The 25,973-nt window shown below is 46.2% G+C and overlaps 1 protein-coding gene across 18 annotated transcripts in view; it reads left to right on the top strand.

Annotated features, from left to right (window-relative positions):
- Positions 1–25,973, top strand: part of MACF1 (microtubule actin crosslinking factor 1) — a 564,002-nt gene that overhangs the window by 205,580 nt on the left and 332,449 nt on the right. For all 18 annotated transcript variants that reach the window (XM_063954114.1, XM_063954106.1, XM_063954121.1 and 15 more), the window contains 7 exons: positions 7,103–7,241; positions 7,320–7,513; positions 8,056–8,218; positions 10,095–10,178; positions 10,344–10,451; positions 10,530–10,628; positions 13,644–13,781. In XM_063954114.1, the coding sequence (XP_063810184.1) occupies positions 7,103–7,241; positions 7,320–7,513; positions 8,056–8,218; positions 10,095–10,178; positions 10,344–10,451; positions 10,530–10,628; positions 13,644–13,781 (925 nt within the window). The remainder of the gene's footprint in view (positions 1–7,102; positions 7,242–7,319; positions 7,514–8,055; positions 8,219–10,094; positions 10,179–10,343; positions 10,452–10,529; positions 10,629–13,643; positions 13,782–25,973) is intronic.

Raw genomic sequence — 25,973 nt, 5'->3', positions numbered from 1 at the left:
TCCGATGTATCGGACCTATATATCGCTCACATCGTTACATATCGGGCAGTGTGCTGGTGGCCGCGTTCTCTAGCAACGTCAGGATTGATGTACTGCACATACAATTGACAATATCGCTAACGACAACATGAATGCTAATGAAGGACTGAGCAGTGATTGTTCCGCCCTCCATTAACATTGCTCAATGTGTACCCACCTTACATGTGAGTTTTGTTTAAATTTGCACCTAAAATATGCAATTAAGTAGCAATTTATAAAAGCTTCTGCCTCATAATTATAGCAGATAAAGTTAAGATTACAAGGATAAAATGAGCTAGCAATACATGTAGGATATCATCCTGTTATGTGACATTGTTCCTGTTTTAGTAGGAAAAGGGGATTAGTGAAGTAGCAATCTGTATAAGGAAGGGGGGGGGGGGGGGGCGGCGGCAAGAGAAGTGGTAGGGAAGAGAAGGTGGCAATGCCAAGGAAGAATCCAAGTGGTTTCTCAAAAATGAAAGAGAGGTATGAGGCGATATAACAGGCATATAGTTAAAGTGCCTCAAGTGATGAGTGAGTGAATGTTATAATGTGTAATCCTGGGGTCCCATATTTAGAGAAGACAAGGGAGGTGTTATTAAAGATGCTAGACAAAAATTCCATTCTACAAATGTGACAAATCCTGGGAAAAGTTACCTGGAAGGATGGAGCGATAGGCCTCTTCCAATCTGCTGTGATTTGGCAAGTGGCTGCAGAAATATATTTCTTATCTGATTGGTTTGGTGTCAGACGCCCCTTAGAATCTTCAACAGCATGAGAATTTTGTTGAAATAAAAGGACAATAATATCTATTAGGGAAGTAATCCGGCAGGTTACCTATGTCTGTCTGAAAGTGGTGGCGCTTGAAACAAGGCCGACACAATTTTAAAGACTCATTTTTTTTCTTATGGGCTTAGAAATATGGTTGATATGGCTGTCAGACAGTCAGGCAATTCCACGATTCTTCTCAAGAGTTCAGTGTTTATTTTAAAGCAGTACTACTACCTTGTTATTGGTGGTAGTGCAAGACCTCGTCTACTCTGAAGGGCCCTACACATTGGCCGATCCACCGCCGAGCTGCCTGACGGCGGATACGGCCGACGGGCGACCCGGCGGCGGAGGGGCAGTGATGGAGGGAGTGAAGTTTCTTCACTCCCCCCGTCACCTGGCTCCGTAGACGTGCAGGCAAATATGGACGATCTCGTCCATATTGGCCTGCATGTACAGCCGGCGGGGGACCAGCGATGAACGAGTGCGGGGCCGCGCATCGCTGGAGCCTCCACACTCAAAGATATGAACGTTCATATCTTTGACTGATGTCGGCCAGTGTGTAGGGCCTATTAGCTGTAGACTTTGCAGCTTCTGCTCCATACACTCAGTCCAACACAATTTAAATGTGGTTAATTTAAATGATTTCTCTATCGTCCTAGTGGATGCTGGGGTTCCTGAAAGGACCATGGGGAATAGCGGCTCCGCAGGAGACAGGGCACAAAAGTAAAGCTTTCCGATCAGGTGGTGTGCACTGGCTCCTCCCCCTATGACCCTCCTCCAAGCCAGTTAGATTTTTGTGCCCGGCCGAGAAGGGTGCAATCAAGGTGGCTCTCCTAAAGAGCTGCTTAGAAAAGTTTAGCTTAGGTTTTTTATTTTACAGTGAGTCCTGCTGGCAACAGGATCACTGCAACGAGGGACTTAGGGGAGAAGAAGTGAACTCACCTGCGTGCAGGATGGATTGGCTTCTTGGCTACTGGACACCAGCTCCAGAGGGACGATCACAGGTACAGCCTGGATGGTCACCGGAGCCTTGCCGCCGGCCCCCTTGCAGATGCTGAAGTAAGAAGAGGTCCAGAATCGGCGGCAGAAGACTCCTCAGTCTTCTAAAGGTAGCGCACAGCACTGCAGCTGTGCGCCATTTTCCTCTCAGCACACTTCACACGGCAGTCACTGAGGGTGCAGGGCGCTGGGAGGGGGGCGCCCTGGGAGGCAAATGAATACCTATTTTGGCTAAAAATACCTCACATATAGCCTCCGGAGGCTATATGGAGATATTTAACCCCTGCCAGAATCCGTTAAGAGCGGGAGACGAGGCCGCCGAAAAAGGGGCGGGGCCTATCTCCTCAGCACACAGCGCCATTTTCCCTCACAGAAAGGCTGGAGGGAAGGCTCCCAGGCTCTCCCCTGCACTGCACTACAGAAACAGGGTTAAAACAGAGAGGGGGGGCACTAATTTGGCGTTAGAAATATATAAAAAAGATGCTATAAGGGAAAACACTTATATAAGGTTGTCCCTATATAATTATAGCGTTTTTGGTGTGTGCTGGCAAACTCTCCCTCTGTCTCTCCAAAGGGCTAGTGGGTCCTGTCCTCTATCAGAGCATTCCCTGTGTGTGTGCTGTGTGTCGGTACGTGTGTGTCGACATGTAGGAGGACGATGTTGGTGAGGAGGCGGAGCAATTGCCTGTAATGGTGATGTCACTCTCTAGGGAGTCGACACCGGAATGGATGGCTTATTTAGGGAATTACGTGATAATGTCAACACGCTGCAAGGTCGGTTGACGACATGAGACGGCCGACAAACAATTAGTACCGGTCCAGACGTCTCAAAAACACCGTCAGGGGTTTTAAAACGCCCGTTTACTTTAGTCGGTCGACACAGACAGGGACACTGAATCCAGTGTCGACGGTGAATAAACAAACGTATTCCTTATTAGGGCCACACGTTAAAGGCAATGAAGGAGGTGTTACATATTTCTGATACTACAAGTACCACAAAAGAGGGTATTATGTGGGATGTGAAAAAACTACCATAGTTTTTCCTGAATCAGATAAATTAAATAAAGTGTGTGATGATGCGTGGGTTCCCCCCGATAGAAAATTATGGGCGGTATACCCTTTCCCGCCAGAAGTTAGGGCGCGTTGGGAAACACCCCTTAGGGTGGATAAGGCGCTCACACGCTTATCAAAACAAGTGGCGGTACCGTCTATAGATAGGGCCGTCCTCAAGGACCAGCTGACAGGAGGCTGGAAAATATCATAAAAAGTATATACACACATACTGGTGTTATACTGCGACCAGCGATCGCCTCAGCCTGGATGTGCAGAGCTGGGGTGGCTTGGTCGGATTCCCTGACTAAAAATATTGATACCCTTGACAGGGACAGTATTTTATTGACTATAGAGCATTTAAAGGATGCATTTCTATATATGCGAGATGCACAGAGGGATATTTGCACTCTGGCATCATGAGTAAATGCGATGTCCATAACTGCCAGAAGATGTTATGGACACGACAGTGGTCAGGTGATGCAGATTCCAAACGGCACAAAGGTGTATTGCCGTATAAAGGAAGAGGAGTTATTTGGGGTCGGTCCATCGGACCTGGTGGCCACGGCAACTGCTGGAAAATCCACCGTTTTTTACCCTAAGTCACATCTCTGCAGAAAAAGACACCGTCTTTTCAGCCTCAGTCCTTTCGTCCCTATAAGATCATATCTGCCCAGGGATAGAGGAAAGGGAAGAAGACTGCAGCAGGCAGCCCATTCCCAGGAACAGAAGCGTTCCACCGCTTCTGACAAGTTCTCAGCATGGCGCTGAGACCGTACAGGACCCCTGGATCCTACAAGTAGTATCCCAGGGGTACAGATTGGAATGTCGAGACGTTTCCCCTTCGCAGGCTCCTGAAGTCTGCTTTACCAAGGTCTCCCTCCGACAAGGAGGCAGTATGGGAAAAAATTCACAAGCTGTATTCCCAGCAGGTGATAATTAAATTACCCCTCCTACTACAAGAAAAGGGGTATTATTCCACACTATATTGTGGTACTGAAGCCAGAAGGCTAGGTGAGATTTATTCTAAAAAATTTTTTTGAACACTTACAAAGGTTCAAATCAAGATGGAGTCACTCAGAGCAGTGATAACGAACCAGGAAGAAGGGGACTATATAGTGTCCCGGGACATCAGGGATGCTTACCTCTATGTCCCAAATTTGTCCTTCTCACTAAGGGTACCTCAGGTTCGTGGTGCAGAACTGTCACTATCAGTTTCAGACGCTGCCGTTTGGATTGTCCACGGCACCCCGGGTCTTTACCAAGGTAATGGCCGAAATGATGATTCTTCTTCGAAGAAAAGGCGTCTTAATTATCCCTTACTTGGACGATCTCCTGATAAGGGCATAGTCCAGGGAACAGTTGGAGCTCGGAGTAGCACTATCTCGGATACTGCTACAACAGCACGGGTGGATTCTAAATATTCCAAAATCGCAGCTGATCCCGACGACACGTCTGCTGTGCCTAGGGATGATTCTGGACACAGTCCAGAAAAAGGTGTTTCTCCCGGAAGAGAAAGCCAGGGAGTTATCCGAGCTAGTCAGGAACCTCCTAAAAACAGTGCAGCATTGCACAAGGGTCCTGGTAAAAATGGTGGCTTCCTACGAAGCAATTCCATTCGGCAGATTTCACGCAAGAACTTTTCAGTGGGATCTGCTGGACAAATGGTCCGGATCACATCTTCAGATGCATCAGCGGATAACCCTATATCCAAGGACAAGGGTGTCTCTCCTGTGGTGGTTATAGAATGCTCATCTTCTAGAGGGCCGCAGATTCGGCATTCAGGATTGGATGCTGGTGACCACGGAGCCCAGCCCGAGAGGCTGGGGAGCAGTCACACAAGGAAAAAATTTCCAGGGAGTGTGATCAAGTCTGGAGACTTTTCTCCACTTAAATATACTGGAGCTAAGGGTAAATTTATAATGCTCTAAGCTTAGCAAGACCTCTGCTTCAAGGTCAGCCGGTATTGATCCAGTGGGAAAAACATCACGGCAGTCGCCCACGTAAACAGACAGGGCGACACAAGAAGCAGGAGGGCAATGGCAAAAACTGCAAGGACTTTTCGCTGGGCGGAAAATCATGTGATAGCACTGTCAGCAGTTTTTCATCCCGGGAATGGAAACTGGGAAGCAGACTTCCTCAGCAGGCACGACCTCCACCCGGGAGAGTGGAAACTTCATCGGGAAGTTTTTTCCACATGATTGTAAACCGTTGGGAAATACCAAAGGTGGACATGATGGCGTCCCGTCTGAACAAAAAACGGGACAGGTATTGCGCCAGGTCAAGAGACCCTCAGGCAATAGCTGTGGACGTTCTGGTAACACCGTGGGTGTACCAGTCGGTGTATGTGTTCCCTCCTCTGCTTCTCATACCTAAGGTGCTGAGAATTATAAGACGTAGAGGAGTAAGAACTATACTCATGGCTCCGGATTGGCCAAGAAGGACTTGGTACCCGGAACTTCAAGAGATGCTTACAGAGGTCTTATGGCCTCTGCCGCTAAGAAGGGACTTGCTTCAGCAAGTACCATGTCTGTTCCAAGACTTACCGCAGCTGCGTTTGTCGGCATGGCGGTGGAAAGCCGGATCCTAAGGGAAAAAGGCATTCCGGAAGAGGTCATTCCTACCCTGGTCAAAGCCAGAAAGGAGGTGACCGCACAACATTATCACCACATGTGGCGAAAATATGTTGCGTGGTGTGAGGCCAGGAAGGCCCCACAAAGAAATTTCAACTCGTCGTTTCCTGCATTTCCTGCAAACAGGAGTGTCTATGGGCCTCAAATTGGGGTCCCTTAAGGTTCAAATTTCGGCCCTGTCGATTTTCTTCCAGAAAGAATTGGCTTCAGTTCCTGAAGTCCAGAAGTTTGTCAAGGGAGTATTGCATATACAACCCCCTTTTGTGCCTCCAGTGGCACTGTGGGATCTCAACGTAGTTCTGGGATTCCTCAAATCACATTGGTTTAAAACCAGTCAAATCTGTGGATTTGAAGCATCTCACATGAAAAGTGACCGTGCTCTTGGCCCTGGCCTGGACCAGGCGAGTGTCAAATTGGTGGTTTTTTCTCAAAAAAGCCCATATCTGTTTGTCCATTCGGACAGGGCAGAGCTGCGGACTCGTCCCCAGTTCTCTCCCTAAGGTGGTGTCAGTGTTTCACCTGAACCAGCTTATTGTGGTGCCTTGCACCTACTAGGGACTTGGAGGACTCCAAGTTGCTAGATGTTGTCAGGGCCCTGAAAATATGTTCCAGGACGGCTGGAGTCAGGAAAACTGACTTGCTGTTATCCTGTATGCACCCAACAAACTGGGTGCTCTTGCTTCTAAGCAGACTATTGCTAGTTGGATGTGTAATACAATTCAGCTTGCACATTCTGTGGCAGGCCTGCCACAGCCAAAATATGTAAATGCCCATTCCACAAGGAAGGTGGGCTCATCTTGGGCGGCTGCCCGAGGGGTCTCGGCTTTACAACTTTGCCGAGCAGCTACTTGGTCAGGGGCAAACACGTTTGCTAAATTCTACAAATTTGATATCCTGGCTAAGGAGGACCTGGAGTTCTCTCATTCGGTGCTGCAGAGTCATCCGCACTCTCCCGCCCGTTTGGGAGCTTTGGTATAATCCCCATGGTCCTTTCAGGAACCCCAGCATCCACTAGGACGATAGAGAAAATAAGAATTTACTTACCGATAATTCTATTTCTCGGAGTCCGTAGTGGATGCTGGGCGCCCATCCCAAGTGCGGATTATCTGCAATACTTGTACATAGTTACAAAAATCGGGTTATTATTGTTGTGAGCCATCTTTTCAGAGGCTCCGCTGTTATCATACTGTTAACTGGGTTTAGATCACAAGTTGTACTGTGTGATTGGTGTGGCTGGTATGAGTCTTACCCGGGATTCAAAATTCCTCCCTTATTGTGTACGCTCGTCCGGGCACAGTACCTAACTGGCTTGGAGGAGGGTCATAGGGGGAGGAGCCAGTGCACACCACCTGATCGGAAAGCTTTACTTTTGTGCACTGTCTCCTGCGGAGCCGCTATTCCCCATGGTCCTTTCAGGAACCCCAGCATCCACTACGGACTCCGAGAAATAGAATTATCGGTAAGTAAATTCTTATTTTTCCAGCTCTATATATGAAACATAATGCAAAAATGTGTAAATGGGCTTTTGTAAGTTATATAGTTTAAATTAATTTTTAAGTATTATATGAATTGAACTGGACCCTGGTTAAAAGTTATGTCAATTATTTGTCCATTTCTATACACATTTCTAGACTGAAGACAGTAGATGTGGTTATTCGCAGTCTGCAGGGAGCAGAAATTCTGGTGAAAGGATTTGAAACCCGGCTAAGTCAGGAGGATACAATCCCTGCAGATCTGGCTGCGATTCAGGGTCAGCAAAACTTGCTACAGGTAGGGGAGATCTGTCCCTATAATTTAGAGCATCCTCTTTGAAATGTTGTAACTAACATTAACTTGTTGCTTTTTCAGCAATGGCAGATGGAGGCAATAGACAAAGATAATGTCATTTCTGCACTGGAAGAGGAGCTTGCCAAATCAAAAGAAGCAAGGGAACGTCTAAATCAGAAAACCCAAGAACGCAGTCTTGATGTAGATCATTATCAAGACAGAACAGAAAAGCTTCGGGAGCGGTGGAGTGGCGTAAACAACCAGCTTGAATCACGGTATTTTCTTTGGGATCCGGTCTGAAGATCGACACTGTCTAGGTCGACAATGTTTAGGTCGACCACTATAGGTCGACAGTCACTAGGTCGACAGGGACTGAAGGTTGACATGTGCTAGGTTGACATGAGTTTTTTAAAAAATGTTTCTTTTTTTGAACTTTTTCATACTTAACGATCCACGTGGACTACGATTGGAACGGTAATCTGTGCTGAGCGAAGCGAGGCACCTTGCACGAAGCATGGCGAGCGAACAGGGTGCACCAATTGGGCTTCCCGGTCACTGTACGGAGAAAACGACACCAAAAAAAACACGAAAAACTCATGTTGACCTGTCGACATAGCACATGTCGACCTAGAAACCCTGTCGACCTTTAGAACCTGTCGACCTAGTGACTGTCGACCTGTAGTGGTCGACCTAAACATTGTCGACCTAGGCACTGTCGATTTGATGATCCACATCCATTTTCTTTATGCTTCCGTTTTCCTACTTCATTTGAAATGACAAGTGGTCCCATTTATTAATTTTTTTTCTGTTTACTCAGGCAATTAGAATTGGCTACAGTCCGAGAAGTGCTGAAAAGTTACAGGGAGCGTCACGACAGCTTGATCCAGTGGATAGAGGCAACAAAATCACAGCAGGAGATGATGAAACCTGGACAGTCCGAAGACAGGAGAGTCTTGTCTGAGCAGCTGAATCAGCAAACGGTAAATGGAGGGATGCTTACACTTCACACTTCATCTTGCAGATAGGACAGAAAGTGTTTGACAGCTTGAGTCATCCTTACCTCCATTATGTTATGTACCACAGAGATACAGGTAGAGAGAAACACATGGTTGAATGAAGGACACCAAGCATATTAAAAGCAAGGGCTTCTGTACAAGTGTAGCTCATGTGCAAATTAAACAAATGACATCCTGATATCATGAGGATGCATAATGCATAAAAGTGCTTCAGTGACCACCTGCCCACAACAAGTCCTCATTCCTCCCATTTTAACTTGCTTTATGGGCTATTTGAGGTTGTGAGAGCACAGAACTTCAAAGGCAAAACTTAATCTGCAATGGGCAACAGTGGGTTAAATCACATACTCCAAATTTATTATATACATTTATTAATTTGATAATTTATTAATGGTAACACTGGCGAGCAGCTGAAAATCATTTAACTACAAATTTAAACACTTCGTATGATCAGCCAATTTAGTAAAAACTGCTGAACGGAATTGACACAAAGCAGGATGTCATAGCCAGGCTGCAGTGCATAAACCTGAGCCTTCCCACACCTGACTGTTCAAATTGCAAGTTCAGTGATCAGACAATAGAATAGTTGAGCAGTGGGGGAAGGTGCTATGATCACATGTATCCTCCTTCACCATGGGGGTCATTCCGAGTTGATCGCTCGCTAGCAGTTTTTTGCAGCAGTGCAAACACTATGCCGCCGCCCACTGGGAGTGTTTTTTTGCTTAGCAGAAGTGCGAACGAAAGGATCGCAGAGCGACTACAAAATATTTTTGTAGTTTCTGAGTAGCTCAAAATCTGCTCAGCGTTTGCGATCACTTCAGACTATTCAGTTCCTGTTTTGACATCATAAACACGCCCGCGTTCGCCCAGCCACGCCTTCGTTTTTCCTGGCACGCCTGCGTTTTTATGAACACTCCCTGAAAACGGTCAGTTGACACCCAGAAACGCCCACTTCATGTCAATCACTGTGCGGTCAGCAGTGCGACTGAAAAGCTTCGCTAGACCCTGTGTGAAACTACATCGGCCGTTGTAAAAGTACGTCGCTCGTGCGCATTGCGCCGCCGCATACGCATGCGCAGAAGTGCTGTTTTTTTGCCTCATCGCTGCACAGCGAATGAATGCAGCTAGCGATCAACTCAGAATGACCCCCCATGTCCTTGACAAATGTTCAAGTGCAGGTTTTACATTCTCTTATGAAATGCAATAGCTGAAAGTGCAAGTTCGCACAACTGTAAAGAGGCTTATGGTGGTACTGCAATGTTGTCGGTACATTATTATCTTTACCTGCTTTTGGTGCAGTCATTCCATTAGATATAAGGGTTATTGCTAATCGCTTCTTAAAGTTACATAGTTATCATCTTCACCTGATGTTTTAGCAGTTCTTTCCTGATGGGAAGTTTATTTTCCAGGATCACTGTCACCCAATTCACATAACATGTTTGAAAATGACACTGATGTTATCCATATATCATGGCCTTCTTAGTAACTAGATCTGAATCCTACTGAGCGTTTATGGGATATTTTTGAACAATAACCCAAAGCCTGTTTTCTACCGCCATCAGCCAGACTCCTTTCTGTTGGGATCTAGACATTGGTAGAATGTATGCAGCAGCTCATATGGGCCTTATGTCATGCTACAATGCCTTTTAAGTTCTTTATATTAGTGGCTTCAGATTTTTGGGAGGGTCCACTGTAAGTTGAATATGAAAACCTGTCTGTGTAACAATTATCTCTACTGGCCAGTTACCAACATTCATCCTTCGGTCCTGATTACTACCTTTTATTTAGTCAATTTATTGAGCACTGTACACTGATATAATAAATGATTCTTATTTCTAAGGCACTGGTGGCTGAAATAGAGCGGAATCAGTCTCGTCTGGATGAATGTCAGACTCTGTCCCAGCAGTACTCTGTGTCTGTGAAGGTTAGTAACATAGAACGCAATCTGACAATTTCTACATAAAGTTTCTATCTCTGCTGCTCTGGATGTTTAAGTTTAAGTAATATATGACCTAATATACATAGTCTGTCTAGGATTGCATATAGTGACGTATCTCCAGCTCTGCTGAAATGTTTTCTTTTAACACAGGATTATGAACTACAGCTGATGACGTACAAGGCTTTTGTAGAATCACAGCAGAAGTCCCCAATGAAACGCAGACGAATGCTGTCTTCCTCTGATGTCATAACGCAGGAGGTAAGCAACTGCAGATTATATCTTTTCATATGAGATACTTGCCCACAACAAGTCCTCATTCTTCTCATTTCTATTCAGTTTATGGATCTCCGCACTCGCTACACTGCTCTGGTCACTCTGACTACTCAGCATGTCAAGTACATCAGCGACTCACTGCGGAGACTTGAGGAAGAGGAGGTAAATCTTTGTAGAGTGCCATGGTCTGTATTCTGTTCCAGGATAACGGTTCCGGTATGAATGGTCGACCATGTTATGGTCGACAGTCATTAGGTCGACCACTATTGGTCGACATTGACATGGACACATGGTCGACACATGAAAGGTCGACACATGAAAAGGTCGACATGAGTTTTTCTAACTTTTCTTGGTGTCGTTTTTTGCGTAAAGTGACTGGGAACCCCAATTAGTGCACCGCGTCCCCTCGCATGGCTCGCTTCGCTCGCCATGCTTCGGGCATGGTGCCTTCGCTCCGCTACCGCTTCGCTCGGCACAGATTACCGTTCCAATCGTAGTCCACGTGGATCGTAAAGTATGGAAAAGTTCCCCAAAAGAAAAAAAAGTTAAAAAACTCATGTCGACCTTTTCAGGTGTCGACCTTTCATGTGTCGACCATTTTCATGTGTCGACCATGTCAGTGTCGACCAATAGTGGTCGACCTAATGACTGTCGACCATAACATGGTCGACCATGTGAACGGATACCCAGGATAACACCTACAATTATGATCTTGTCCATATGACCGTTGCACTGAAGTGTGACCTGGCATTGACCCAGTGGTAATGCCATTTAGATTGAGGATATTTTTGAGAATAACAAACGGTAATGTATAGAATGTACAAACGGTATGTTTCTGATGCTTTATACTGTACGTTGTTCTAGCATGTGAAAACCTAAAGTGGTATTAAGGGACCCCTCTCCACCCAGAAAATAATAAAACTTTGTATCACATTTTTTTTACTAATGTCCTATCTAGAAGACATCACCCGTGTCCTGAAAACAGGCTAGGCAAAACTGATAGTGGCTTTGCGGGTATCCTTTTACTTTTATGTGAGTCTGATATAGCTAACAAATACAGCATTATTATGACTTTAAGTGATCACTATGGCATATGTAAATCATTTCAATGGCTTCGTAATTTCTAAACAAACTTGTATGTGGAGGAAAAATCTACTTTCGCTGCCAACATCTGAAATGTTTTCTCTCTCATCCCACTGGGAGACACTGAACCCTGAGGATATAGACTTTGGTACCGTAAAATATAGTAAAGTGTTACCTTCATTGTCTACCATGTCCCCATTCTACTGGACACTCACTTTTTGTTTTTTTGAGGTGCCAAACAACCTGCTAGGTATTTGGCTGCTACTGGAGCCTAACATACTTAATATGAATGACTACAGTAATTCATTCATTTTATTTATCCTGACGAAAGAGTTGAAGTAAAGGACTCTGAAACCTTGACTCACCAAAGGGGATCCTTAGTGCCATTTATTTAGACGTCTGAGTGCCGCCTCACCACACACGCACACACATATATAAATATTTATTTAATTGCTACTTTTCCTTACCGTGCTGGACTGCCTAAGTCCCAGAGCTACAAGAGGAACCGGTTTGGACACAATTCTTGGCCAAAGTGGTGCAAAATCTGATCCGAGTTTCCTATTCCTTACAGTGGATTTCAGTTTGGCATAGTATGATGCCAGGCTGCGCTCTTATCCCCCAATTTACGGTATAGCTAAAATTGCAGGTTATTTCTTCACAACTCTGGTTTGGAACAGCACATTTCATCAGTGTCGTAATTGAATTCCCACCTTAGAGCTACATTTTTTCTCATCAGAATCTGAACTGAGTGCACCTCCTGTGAGCGATAAGTTGCAGAAGAATCAGACTTTAGCAATACTCCTATTTTGACAAGGTTACATGCAGATGGCAGATAATTTATCTGTCACCAAAAGAGGATTTGGATAATTGGGGTAATTCAAATACAGTCATACCCCTATAGCGCAATTGTCAAAGGCCACCACTATACCAAACCGGAGCGTATGGATAATGCGGATTGCAAATTTTAGATCATCCTTAACTGTGCATACAGATGTATCCTCATATATCTAGCCTCAATGCATCATGCAGCGTGAGATGCCTGCCACGAGTTAAGGCGTCTTTTTTGCCGGAAATTCATCTTAGTCGCAACGCAATGCAACTATGACACAGTGCTGAGTAATTTGATATTTTACACATATATTGTGTGCAACTGAGTCTATACGGAGAAGAACAGAACTTGTATTGTAAAAAGCTGCAGATTCAGTTGCATACATAAATACAAGTGTCATATATCAAACTAATCACAGTATCCTCGTGCGTTCTAGTCGCATTGCGTTGCAAAAAAGACACCCACTGCTAGACGATTCTCACATGACCCGTCGTGCCAAGAGGGACTGCTTGGAGTGACTGCAGCAAAATGTATGAGGATATATCTGTATATGTAGCAGATGGTGCTTAGTTGAGACCTAGTCTAACCTCGACCTCTGTTAACAAACCTCTATAGAAGTAATCAGAGCAACTTCTAATATGCTTGAGGTCTGGAAGTTGAAGTAAGAGACCTTGTGGTAAATGTAATAACTTGTGAGTTGCAGACAGGCGCAGATTTTGTCTATTTATCCAATATATTCAAAATGGCAGTTTTTTGCAAGGCAAAACTAGGTTGGCTTTGCCTTTTGAAAAACTGCCACTTTAATTCTTGTGGATTAATAGGCAAATCTGCACCTGTGTGCACTACAACACAACCCTCAATGGAGCAGCTTCAGGACATCCCCAGAACCCAGTGTCTCCCAATCGGTTGATAAAGGAAGTTACAATTTGTAAAAAAAAAAAAAGCCAATCCACTGGGAAACATTGCACACGCTCCCTTTTATGCTCTAGGTCTGGTGTTTTTAAGCATACCAAAGTTAAAAAAAAATAAAAAATTAAGAGAGATTTTATATCTCCTTCTTTTAATATTTTTTTTTTCTCTGGATTAGATTTTTTTTCTTTTGATTAGAAAAATAACTGAGTATCCAGCAGAATAGTGATAAGGAAGTCCTCTATATTCCCAGGGTACTCTGTTCCCCAATGGAATCAGATAAATGTAAAAATGCGTTTATTTCTCATTTGCACTCCATATTTTATTTTTTTATGTTTTTGCTTGCATCTTTGCAGAAGGTTCTCGAGGAGGAGAAGGAAAAGCACATGGATGAGTTGAAGCGACTCTCCATGTGGGTGTCCGATCATTCTCAGGTGGTGTCTTCACGTGGTGGGGACCGTGCTGATCTGAGGAAGTCCATCTCTGAAAAAAAGGTAGCTAGTTAATAGATGACACTGACTAATTCCATGTAATTCTCTTGGTATAAAGCCATATGTAATTGGGTATATGCATAGAATTCTGTAGAACATGTTATTCCTTTCTGCTCTGTTCCACTATGCCTAAAATATAAAGATATGTTCAGAAAAAGAGGATTTATGTTCTTACATCGTTAAATCCTTTTCCTTGAGTCCATAAGGGGCACAAGGAACACTGTGTATAGCCTGGAGAAGATAGAGTCTGGGCACCAAATAGTTACTATTTTTTTCCCAGCAGCCCCAAACTCCTTCTCCACTATACCCCACCCCTAGCTACTGGCCACCCAGTTAAGTTAGCAAGCCCACGGCAGGAGCAAGGAGGAGGAGAGGGATGACCGGCACAGGAGAAACGTTCAGAGAATCGGTACCCTAGGAACTAACCCTCCTCAACCCATGTGTGTCAGAATGGGTTTCCTGTGCACCCTATGGGCTTGAAGAAAAGGACTTAACTAGGTAAGAACATAAATCCTCTTTTCTTTCATCCACTAAGGAGGCACATGTAACACTGGGATGTCCAGTGTGAAGGCGCAAAGGTGTCAATGCATAAAATAAAAAAGTGAGGACAGAAGACCACATGGCCGCTTTACAAAGTTGTTCTGCAAAGGCACCACGCTGAGCTGCCCTGTAAAACCCTACTAATCCGGTGTAATGAGCAGTCACCACGGCAGGGACAGGCATGGTGGGTAGTTAAGCTAGCTAGCCCTGCTTGTGAACATCATAGAGGACAAATAGAGAATCCGACTTGCGGACAACCCTGGTTCAGTCCACGTAAGTTCAGAGAGCCCTCACCACATCAAGAGAATCCTCTTCCGGGGAAGTGTTCAGAGCATTGAAAGATGGTATCACTATTTCCTGGTTAATGTGAAACTGAGACCCCACCTTGGGTAAGTATCCGAAGCAAGTTCTAAGGACCGCCCGATCGGTATGGAAAATCAGAAAGTAAGAGCTCCAAGATAAGGCACTCAAGTCGGACGCCATGGCAAGCATGGAACAAAAATTTTTTTTTTTAAACTGTCCCGTACGCAGAAGCAGCTTGTCAGTTGTACACTTCTAAAGGTATCCTTCACCCTTGGTTCACTGGTCACTTAGTTCTCATTTAGCCGTCTCCGTTAATTGTTTGTTTTTGAGCGCAAGGGATGCCCCTACAGATGTTCTTTTTACCACTGGTAAACAGCAGGATGCAAATTTTCTAATACTTCATCAATAGCTGTCCACCATGCCCAGTGTCAGGTCAGCAGAGTCCGAAGGAGAACTAAGTGAACAGTGAACCAACAAAGAAGTGCTGGTTAAGTTGTCTCTTAATTTTTTTCTGTTGTTGCGCCATGGCAAGCATGAACACTATTCCACGTCAGCCAACGAATGTCCACAGTATCCATGGGTTCAAAGGCTTACTGGAGAGTCCTTAGAACGAAGTAGGTGCTCCATGGAACAGCTGGAGGGACAAGCAGTGGTTGGACATGCAGGACACCCTGAAAACAGGTTTATACGTCCAGTAAGAGAGCAATTTGTTGTTAAAAAAGGACAGACTGGGCGAGACCTGTACCTTCAAGGACGAGAGTCTGAGGCTCAAATCCAGACCCGCCTGTAGAAAGAAATGGATTAGAGAGCGTATGAATGACCTGGGGTTTAAACCTCTGGCGTGTACGTCAGCCAAACGTGATAAATCTTAGCCAAAGGCTGCTTTTTCCAATGAGCATGGTTTGAATGACCCACCTGTAAAAACCCTTTCGCTCTCAAGACCGAAGTCTCGAGAGCCACCCTGTCAAAGCAAGATGGGCCAGATCCGGATGAAAGCACGGGCCCTGAGACAGTAGATCTGGTCGCTGACTCAGATGCAGAGGAGTGTTGATGGAGAGACCAGAAGATCAGCGTACCACACCCACCGCAACCAATCTAAAGCCACCAGGTTCATCGTGCTACCCTCTTCCGAACTTCCGAAGCACACACTGGATCATCAAAACCGGAGGTAAGACATAGATGATTGTAAACGTCCTCTGCACCACCAGAGCGTCCACTAGGAAAACTCTGGATCCCCGTTATGTGAAGAATACCTTGGTAGTTGATGGTTGTGCCTGGACGCCATCATATCTATGTTTGGCAGTCCCCAGTAGCTGACCAGTAACTGAAAGAATGCAGAGCCAACCCACCTAAATGTACATAGTTCCAGCTTAGGATGTCCGCCTCCCAATTCTGAACGCCAAAATTGAACACCACTGAGAGAGCCAGAAGATATCATCCTGCCCAGTGAAGGATGCGGCTGACTTCCTTCATGGCATCATGGCTGCTGGTGGCACTCTTGTGGTTTATGTAGGCAACAGCTGTCGCATTGTCTAACTGCACCTTAACCGGACACCCATGAGCTAAGCAAAGAGCCCTGTTACCTCTCTGAGTTCCAGGATGTTGCTTAGTAGCTTGCTCTTCTGATCTGTCCATGGGCCCTGGAACGTCTGCTGACAAGACACCCCTCCCTCCGCCGAAGAAAGACAGGGAGACATGGGAACCTTTGCTTGCAGGGTCTGAATCTTGTCCTATGGGAGGAAGACTTGTTGAAGTGTAGGTGCAACATCATCTGAGAAGGTGTTAGCAGAAAACTTGCGCCAGCTTTTCTACCATCCATGTGACTGTAGAAGTTCCATCGTTAGCTGATTATGATTCGTAATATACCCTCCACCGACTGGGCAAGGAGTAGGTGGTCATCCATGTATCATATAGAGAAGGATTTTGACCCCCCCCTGCAACACATGTTGGCTGCTATGACCACCATGACCTTGGTGAACACCCAAGTTACTGTGGACAGTCCAACCGGTAATGATCGGAACGAATCACAAATCTGAGGAAGCGCTGATGGCTGGCTCAGATGAGGATGTGTAAATATGCATCCTGGATGTCTAGTGATGCCTAAAAATCCCCCTGTTCCATGGCCAGGATAATGAAGAGACTCATGTGAAATCTGGGAATCCGCAATTATTTGTTCATCGCCAGATTGAGGATAGATCGGAATGAACCATCCGGCTTTTGAACTAGGAAGAGGTTGGTGTACAAATCTTGGAGGCCAGAAGGGGGTGAACTAACTCCCTGAGAGCTTCTGCTTCTCCTGGATTTTCTGGCAATCCGGTGGATAAGAACCACGTCAGAAGACACTTCCAAAAAGTCAGAGCATATACCTGAGAGACTATGGGGTAAATTTACTAAAGTGGGAGTTTTTTTTAGAATTGGTGATGTTGCTTATAGCAACTAATCAGATTCTACTTAACATTTATCTAGCTGCATCTAGAAGATAATAAATAGAAGCTGATTGGTTGCCATAGGCAACATCATCAGTTCTAAAAAAAACCTCCCACCTTAGTAAATTTACCCCTACGCCTCTAACCCAAGCGTCCTTCGTGGTCCCCATCCAAACCTGAACAAAAATAAAAAAAGCTGGCTTCCCACACTGGGGTCCCCTAGGTAGAGGCCCACCCCATCATGGTTGTCTAGTAGCCCAGGGTTGCTTACCATGGGGCTTAGATCCCTTTGAGGAAGCACCCTGAAACATAGAAGACTCCTAACGTCTGGCTTTCCCCTGTGGATAAAAGGAACGAAAATTAGACGTTCTTTCTCTGGGAGGCGCTGCAGAGGTGAGGAAGGATGTCTTGGATGCTGCCAATGTGGCGACTATCTTGTCTTAACATCTGGCCAAAGAGGATATCCCCTGAATAGGAGAGTGCCTCTAAGGTTTTGTTAGAGTTCGTTTTATCCTGCCAGGAGTGCAGCCAGAGGGCCCTTCTGTCCGCCACCAAAGACGCTAACATCTTAGAGGAGGTTAAGACCCCTGAGTCAACGGCTACAACGAAACAACTCCTTTGTGCTGGTACCGGAGCTGAGACTATCCTCCAGTTTCTTAGCCCAACGGCCGACAGCCTTTTACCCAGGCCAATACAAGGGCTGGGTGCGCAACAGCACCCACATTGGAATAATAAGAATTTACTTACCGATAATTCTATTTCTCGGAGTCCGTAGTGGATGCTGGGGTTCCTGAAAGGACCATGGGGAATAGCGGCTCCGCAGGAGACAGGGCACAAAAAGTAAAGCTTTAGGATCAGGTGGTGTGCACTGGCTCCTCCCCCTATGACCCTCCTCCAAGCCTCAGAATGGATACTGTGCCCGGACGAGCGTACACAATAAGGAAGGATTTTGAATCCCGGGTAAGACTCATACCAGCCACACCAATCACACTGTACAACCTGTGATCTGAACCCAGTTAACAGTATGATAACAGCGGAGCCTCTGAAAAGATGGCTCACGACAATAATAACCCGATTTTTGTAACTATGTACAAGTATTGCAGATAATCCGCACTTGGGATGGGCGCCCAGCATCCACTACGGACTCCGAGAAATAGAATTATCGGTAAGTAAATTCTTATTTTCTCTATCGTCCTAGTGGATGCTGGGGTTCCTGAAAGGACCATGGGGATAATACCAAAGCTCCCAAACGGGCACGAGAGTGCGGATGACTCTGCAGCACCGAATGAGAGAACTCCAGGTCCTCCTTAGCCAGGGTATCAAATTTGTAGGATTTTACCAACGTGTTTGCCCCTGACTAAATAGCCGCTCGGCAAAGTTGTAAAGCCGAGACCCCTCGGGCAGCCGCCCAAGATAAGCCCACCTTCCTTGTGGAATGGGCATTTACATATTTTGGCTGTGGCAGGCCTGCCACAGAATGTGCAAGCTGAATTGTATTACACATCCAACTAGCAATAGTCTGCTTAGAAGCAAGAGCACCCAGTTTGTTGGGTGCATACAGGATAACAGCAAGTCAGTTTTCCTGACTCCAGCCGTCCTGGAACCTATATTTACAGGGCCCTGACAACATCTAGCAACCTGGAGTCCTCCAAGTCCCTAGTAGGCGCAAGGCACCAAAATAAGCTGGTTCAGGTGAAACACTGACACCACCTTAGGGAGAGAACTGGGGACGAGTCCGCAGCTCTGCCCTGTCCAAATGGACAACCAGATATGGGCTTTTTTGAGAAAAAAACCACCAATTTGACACTCGCCTGGTCCAGGCCAGGGCCAAGAGCATGGTCACTTTTTATGTGAGATGCTTCAAATCCACAGATTTGACTGGTTTTAAACCAATGTGATTTGAGGAATCCCAGAACTACGTTGAGATCCCACAGTGCCACTGGAGGCACAAAAGGGGGTTGTATATGCAATACTCCCTTGACAAACTTCTGGACTTCAGGAACTGAAGCCACTTCTTTCTGGAAGAAAATCGACAGGGCCGAAATTTGAACCTTAATGGACCCCAATTTGAGGCCCATAGACACTCCTGTTTGCAGGAAATGCAGGAATCGACCGAGTTGAAATTTCTTCGTGGGGCCTTTCTGGCCTCACACCACGCAACATATTTTTGCCACATGTGGTGATAATGTTGTGCGGTCACCTCCTTTCTGGCTTTGACCAGGGTAGGAATGACCTCTTCTGGAATGCCTTTTTCCCTTAGGATCCGGCGTTCCACCGCCATGCCGTCAAACGCAGCTGCGGTAAGTCTTGGAACAGACATGGTACTTGCTGAAACAAGTCCCTTCTTAGCGGCAGAGGCCATAAGTCCTCTGTGAGCATCTCTTGAAGTTCCGGGTACCAAGTCCTTCTTGGCCAATCCGGAGCCATGAGTATAGTTCTTACTCCTCTACGTCTTATAAGTCTCAGTACCTTAGGTATGAGAAGCAGAGGATGGAACACATACACCGACTGGTACATCCATGGTGTTACCAGAACGTCCACAGCTATTGCCTGAGGGTCTCTTAACCTGGCGCAATACCTGTCCCGTTTTTTGTTCAGACGGGACGCCATCATGTCCACCTTTGGTATTTCCCAACGGTTTACAATCATGTGGAAAACTTCCCGATGAAGTTTCCACTCTGCCGGGTGGAGGTCGTGCCTGCTGAGGAAGTCTGCTTCCCAGTTTCCATTCCCGGAATGAAACACTGCTGACAGTGCTATCACATGATTTTCCGCCCAGCGAAAAGTCCTTGCAGTTTTTGCCATTGCCCTCCTGCTTCTTGTGTCGCCCTGTCTATTTACGTGGGCGACTGCCGTGATGTTTTTCCCACTGGATCAATACCGGCTGACCTTGAAGCAGAGGTCTTGCTAAGCTTAGAGTATTATAAATTTACCCTTAGCTCCAGTATATTTATGTGGAGAAAAGTCTCCAGACTTGATCACACTCCCTGGAAATTTTTTCCTTGTGTGACTGCTCCCCAGCCTCTCGGGCTGGCCTCCGTGGTCACCAGCATCCAATCCTGAATGCCGAATCTGCGGCCCTCTAGAAGATGAGCACTCTGTAACCACCACAGGAGAGACACCCTTGTCCTTGGATATAGGGTTATCCGCTGATGCATCTGAAGATGCGATCCGGACCATTTGTCCAGCAGATCCCACTGAAAAATTCTTGCGTGAAATCTGCCGAATGGAATTGCTTCGTAGGAAGTCACCATCTTTACCAGGACCCTTGTGCAATGATGCACTGATTTTAGGAGGTTCCTGACTAGCTCGGATAACTCCCTGGCTTTCTCTTCCGGGAGAAACACCTTTTTCTGGACTGTGTCCAGAATCATCCCTAGGCACAGCAGACTTGTCGTCGGGATCAGCTGCGATTTTGGAGTATTTAGAATCCACCCGTGCTGTTGTAGCAGTATCCGAGATAGTGCTACTCCGACCTCCAACTGTTCCCTGGACTTTGCCCTTATCAGGAGATCGTCCAAGTAAGGGATAATTAAGACGCCTTTTCTTCGAAGAAGAATCATCATTTCGGCCATTACCTTGGTAAAGACCCGGGGTGCCGTGGACAATCCAAACGGCAGCGTCTGAAACTGATAGTGACAGTTCTGTACCACGAACCTGAGGTACCCTTAGTGAGAAGGGCAAATTTTGGACATGGAGGTAAGCATCCCTGATGTCTCGGGACACTATATAGTCCCCTTCTTCCTGGTTCGTTATCACTGCTCTGAGTGACTCCATCTTGATTTGAACCTTTGTAAGTGTTCAAATTTTTTTAGATTTAGAATAGGTCTCACCTAGCCTTCTGGCTTCAGTACCACAATATAATGTGGAATAATACCCCTTTTCTTGTTGTAGGAGGGGTAATTTGATTATCACCTGCTGGGAATACAGCTTGTGAATTGTTTCCCATACTGCCTCCTTGTCGGAGGGAGACCTTGGTAAACCAGACTTCAGGAGCCTGCGAAGGGGAAACGTCTCGACATTCCAATCTGTACCCCTGGGATACTACATGTAGGATCCAGGGGTCCTGTACGGTCCCAGCGTCATGCTGAGAGCTTGGCAGAAGCGGTGGAACGCTTCTGTTCCTGGGAATGGGCTGCCTGCTGCAGTCTTCTTCCCTTTCCTCTATCCCTGGGCAGATATGACTCTTATAGGGACGAAAGGACTGAGGCTGAAAAGACGGTGTCTTTTTCTGCAGAGATGTGACTTAGGGTAAAAACGGTGGATTTTCCAGCAGTTGCCGTGGCCACCAGGTCCGATGGACCGACCCCAAATAACTCCTCTTCCTTTATACGGCAATACACCTTTGTGCCGTTTGGAATCTGCATCACCTGACCACTGTCGTGTCCATAAACATCTTCTGGCAGATATGGACATCGCACTTACTCTTGATGCCAGAGTGCAAATATCCCTCTGTGCATCTCGCATATATAGAAAATGCATCCTTTAAATGCTCTATAGTCAATAAAATACTGTCCCTGTCAAGGGTATCAATATTTTTAGTCAGGGAATCCGACCAAGCCACCCCAGCTCTGCACATCCAGGCTGAGGCGATCGCTGGTCGCAGTATAACACCAGTATGTGTGTATATACTTTTTATGATATTTTCCAGCCTCCTGTCAGCTGGCTCCTTGAGGACGGCCCTATCTATAGACGGTACCGCCACTTGTTTTGATAAGCGTGTGAGCGCCTTATCCACCCTAAGGGGTGTTTCCCAACGCGCCCTAACTTCTGGCGGGAAAGGGTATACCGCCCATAATTTTCTATCGGGGGGAACCCACGCATCATCACACACTTCATTTAATTTATCTGATTCAGGAAAAACGACGGTAGTTTTTTCACATCCCACATCTACCCTCTTTTGTGGTACTTGTAGTATCAGAAATATGTAACACCTCCTTCATTGCCCTTAACGTGTGGCCCTAATAAGGAATACGTTTGTTTATTCACCGTCGACACTGGATTCAGTGTCTGTGTCGACCGACTAAAGTAAACGGGCGTTTTAAAACCCCTGACGGTGTTTCTGAGACGTCTGGACCGGTACTAATTGTTTGTCGGCCGTCTCATGTCGTCAACCGACCTTGCAGCGTGTTGACATTATCACGTAATTCCCTAAATAAGCCATCCATATCCGGTGTCGACTCCCTAGAGAGTGACATCACCATTACAGGCAATTGCTCCGCCTCCTCACCAACATCGTCCTCATACATGTCGACACACACGTACCGACACACAGCACACACACAGGGAATGCTCTGATAGAGGACAGGACCCACTAGCCCTTTGGAGAGACAGAGGGAGAGTTTGCCAGCACACACCAAAAACGCTATAATTATATAGGGACAACCTTATATAAGTGTTTTCCCTTATAGCATCTTTTATATATTTCTAACGCCAAATTAATGCCCCCCCTCTCTGTTTTAACCCTGTTTCTGTAGTGCAGTGCAGGGGAGAGCCTGGGAGCCTTCCCTCCAGCCTTTCTGTGAGGGAAAATGGCGCTGTGTGCTGAGGAGATAGGCCCCGCCCCTTTTTCGGCGGGCTCGTCTCCCGCTCTTTAATGGATTCTGGCAGGGGTTAAATATCTCCATATAGCCCCCGGAGGCTATATGTGAGGTATTTTTAGCCAAAAAAGGTTTTCATTTGCCTCCCAGGGCGCCCCCCTCCCAGCGCCCTGCACCCTCAGTGACTGCCGTGTGAAGTGTGCTGAGAGGAAATGGCGCACAGCTGCAGTGCTGTGCGCTACCTTAAGAAGACTGAGGAGTCTTCTGCCGCCGATTCTGGACCTCTTCTCGTTTCAGCATCTGCAAGGGGGCCGGCGGCGAGGCTCCGGTGACCATCCAGGCTGTACCTGTGATCGTCCCTCTGGAGCTAATGTCCAGTAGCCAAAGAAGCCAATCCATCCTGCACGCAGGTGAGTTCACTTCTTCTCCCCTAAGTCCCTCGTTGCAGTGATCCTGTTGCCAGCAGGACTCACTGTAAAATAAAAAACCTAAGCTAAACTTTTCTAAGCAGCTCTTTAGGAGAGCCACCTAGATTGCACCCTTCTCGGCCGGGCACAAAAATCTAACTGAGGCTTGGAGGAGGGTCATAGGGGGAGGAGCCAGTGCACACCACCTGATCCTAAAGCTTTACTTTTTGTGCCCTGTCTCCTGTGGAGCCGCTATTCCCCATGGTCCTTTCAGGAACCCCAGCATCCACTAGGACGATAGAGAAAAGTAATTTTAAGGAAGTTATTCATTTTCCGGTCCAAGGGATCCTTAAGGGAAGAATTATCCAGAATAAGGAGGAAGAAAGACCTAACCAGCCGGGCAGTTTGGACAACAGGAGGAGGGGTCTCCCACTTGGCCCAATCCTTAGCTGATAGCGGATAAAAGGAAATCATGCATTTGCATAACTGAAAATGCTAAGTTTTCTAAGCCCATGCCACCTCCTGGTGGTCCTCTAGCTGTGCAGAAGTCTTTTTTTTTCTTTTTGTGGCGCTTGAATACTGGGGCCTTGGACCTAGGAGTCTGCTCGGAATCCTCAATCAGAAGAACAGATTTAACTGCTTTGACTAATGCCTCTACATCAGCCAGGGATGTAGATTACTCCAGCACTGAGGAAGAGTCTACATGAGAGGTGACTTCGACATTAGCTTCATGGTTGAAGAAAGGTCTGAATCCAATTTTGCCTGCAGATAAGGGTGTATCCCTCTATCACCTGGAGTGCCTGTGTTTGGACGTCCTATCCCTGTCCAGCAGCAGAGCCAATCCCTGCATAGACTGTGCACACGACTGCATCCACGGAGGCTCCACCATGGACATCTGAGCAGCCGGTGGGCCGTTAACTGTGGGCATGCACGCCACTACACTAGCAGTGGGAGCTGCAAGCCGGTCTACTAACTGAGACTTTACTGGTGTTGAACATCGAAGCCCAAGCTGGTTCTTGACTGGATGGCGCAGCTGAAGAGGTCTTCCGCAGTGTAGCATTGAAGCAACGGACATAAAGGCTATAGTTGTCTGGGTCCTTGGGAGCTCTGTTCTTGGAAGACACATGCAATCCAAGCATGTCCTACAACACACAAAAGCTGATGCAATGGTGTGTACCTTAAGGAAGTTCACGAGTGGTAGGTGCACCCATATACCAAATATATGGGCCATCTATAGAAAAACTATATATACTGTATATTTTATACAATATAGATATATAACTTCAGAGTACTGAAAGCCCAAGCTGATAAGCACAGACCCGAGGGGTGCTCCCAGTGTGACTGATATTCAGCAATACACACACAGGGATATCAGCAGAAAGTCACTTGCACACAGACAACACTCAATGCACAGAATAAATGGGGGGGGAAAATGCTCAATAATCCATCTGATAATCTGGAATCAAGTTTACAATACAACCATACCACTAGGAGCAAGGTATGGACAGTTTCTCTTTCTCTTTTTCTCTCTCTCTCTCTCCGCTGTGGCAGCAATGTGCTTAAAATGGCTGCCCAGTGTTCTACAGTAGGAGGAGAGATAGAGGAATAGTTTGCCTGAGGCATTTAGACAACAGTGTTGCAAGTGCGCTCATGTGTGGGGGATGGGCTAACAGTTTGCACCAGCCTCCAGGTACTGTGGCAATCACCGCTAAGTACCATGTTGCCCTGGTGGTCCAGTGTGCGGAGGAGAGCACTGGGCCAACACTACACCTACACCGGTGGTAGTCTTCTGCACTTGCGGTGAATAGCTGCGAGGATGTGTACCTATCCCCTTTGCGGGGTGTGCTATCCCCCTCAGGAGTCCTGCAGCGAAAGTCACCACCCCCCTCGCTGGTGTTGGAGCAGCTGTGAGGGCGTCCTGTAGGACACCTTTCACAGGCTGCTCAGTGAAATATTAAAATAAATAAAAGCAAAGTGACCAGGGGGCCCTTAATAGCAGCTCCCCACAAAATGGTGGCTGCTACTGTCGGCAACAAACTGAAAATAGCTTGCCAGTATAGTGGAGAAGGGAGCCTGGGGTTGCTGGCAAAAGATTTGTATCTCTTTGGTGCCCAGACTCTCTCCTCTCAAAGTATACCCAGTGTCTCCTGTGCCCCCTAGTGGGCCAAAGAAAGAAAGCTGTTAAACTGGCTTGTAAATAAAAAAACTTTGATCATCATTTGTGAAGTTTTCTTTGTGAAAGGGTAAAGATCCCTATGAAGTGTGCTGCAGAGCTCTTGTTGCACCAGATCAATGAAAGATAGTAAAGAACAGAACAAAGCATTGTTGAAAGCTTCTTCATAAGATGTTATTTTTTGCTAAGTGGATGAAAGCAGCTACTTTAGGCAACTACATGTTTTTGTTCATTACAATCCTCCTGTCGGCAGAGGATTTTGAGGAGATCCAACTGTTCAGAAATCACACTGCAGGGTCTGTTCACATACAGCACAGTGACACATCCCTATAGTTTACTTCTGAATAGACTTGTGGCCTGTTGGAGAGCTTTTTGCATCAGGGTTACTGCTAGTTATTGTAATAGAAACATAGAACTGGACGGCAGATAAAAACCATTTGGCCCATCTAGTCTTCCCGTTTACACACACACTTAAACACTAGGGTTAATTTTTGTCAGGAGCCAATTAACCTACCAGTATATTTTTTGGAAGGTGGGAGGAAACCAGAGTACCTGGAGGAAACCCACACAAGGACGGGGAGAATATACAAACTCCACACAGTTAGGGCTATGGTGGGAATCAAACCCATGACCTCAGTGCTGTGAGGCGGTAATGCTGACCATTACACCATCCGCACTGTTGTTCTCATTATGGATGGCAGTAAGGAGGGTGTCCAAAAGTAGAAGAAGCACTTCAAATACGTTTAAATAATTTGTATGTCCTTGAAAATGAATGTGCTTCCAAGTATGTGCTTACATGTGCGAAT

The sequence above is a fragment of the Pseudophryne corroboree genome, chromosome 2, assembly GCF_028390025.1.
Source record: "Pseudophryne corroboree isolate aPseCor3 chromosome 2, aPseCor3.hap2, whole genome shotgun sequence".
NCBI classification, from domain to species: domain Eukaryota; kingdom Metazoa; phylum Chordata; class Amphibia; order Anura; family Myobatrachidae; genus Pseudophryne; species Pseudophryne corroboree.
This window is presented reverse-complemented; position numbering and strand designations above follow the sequence as displayed.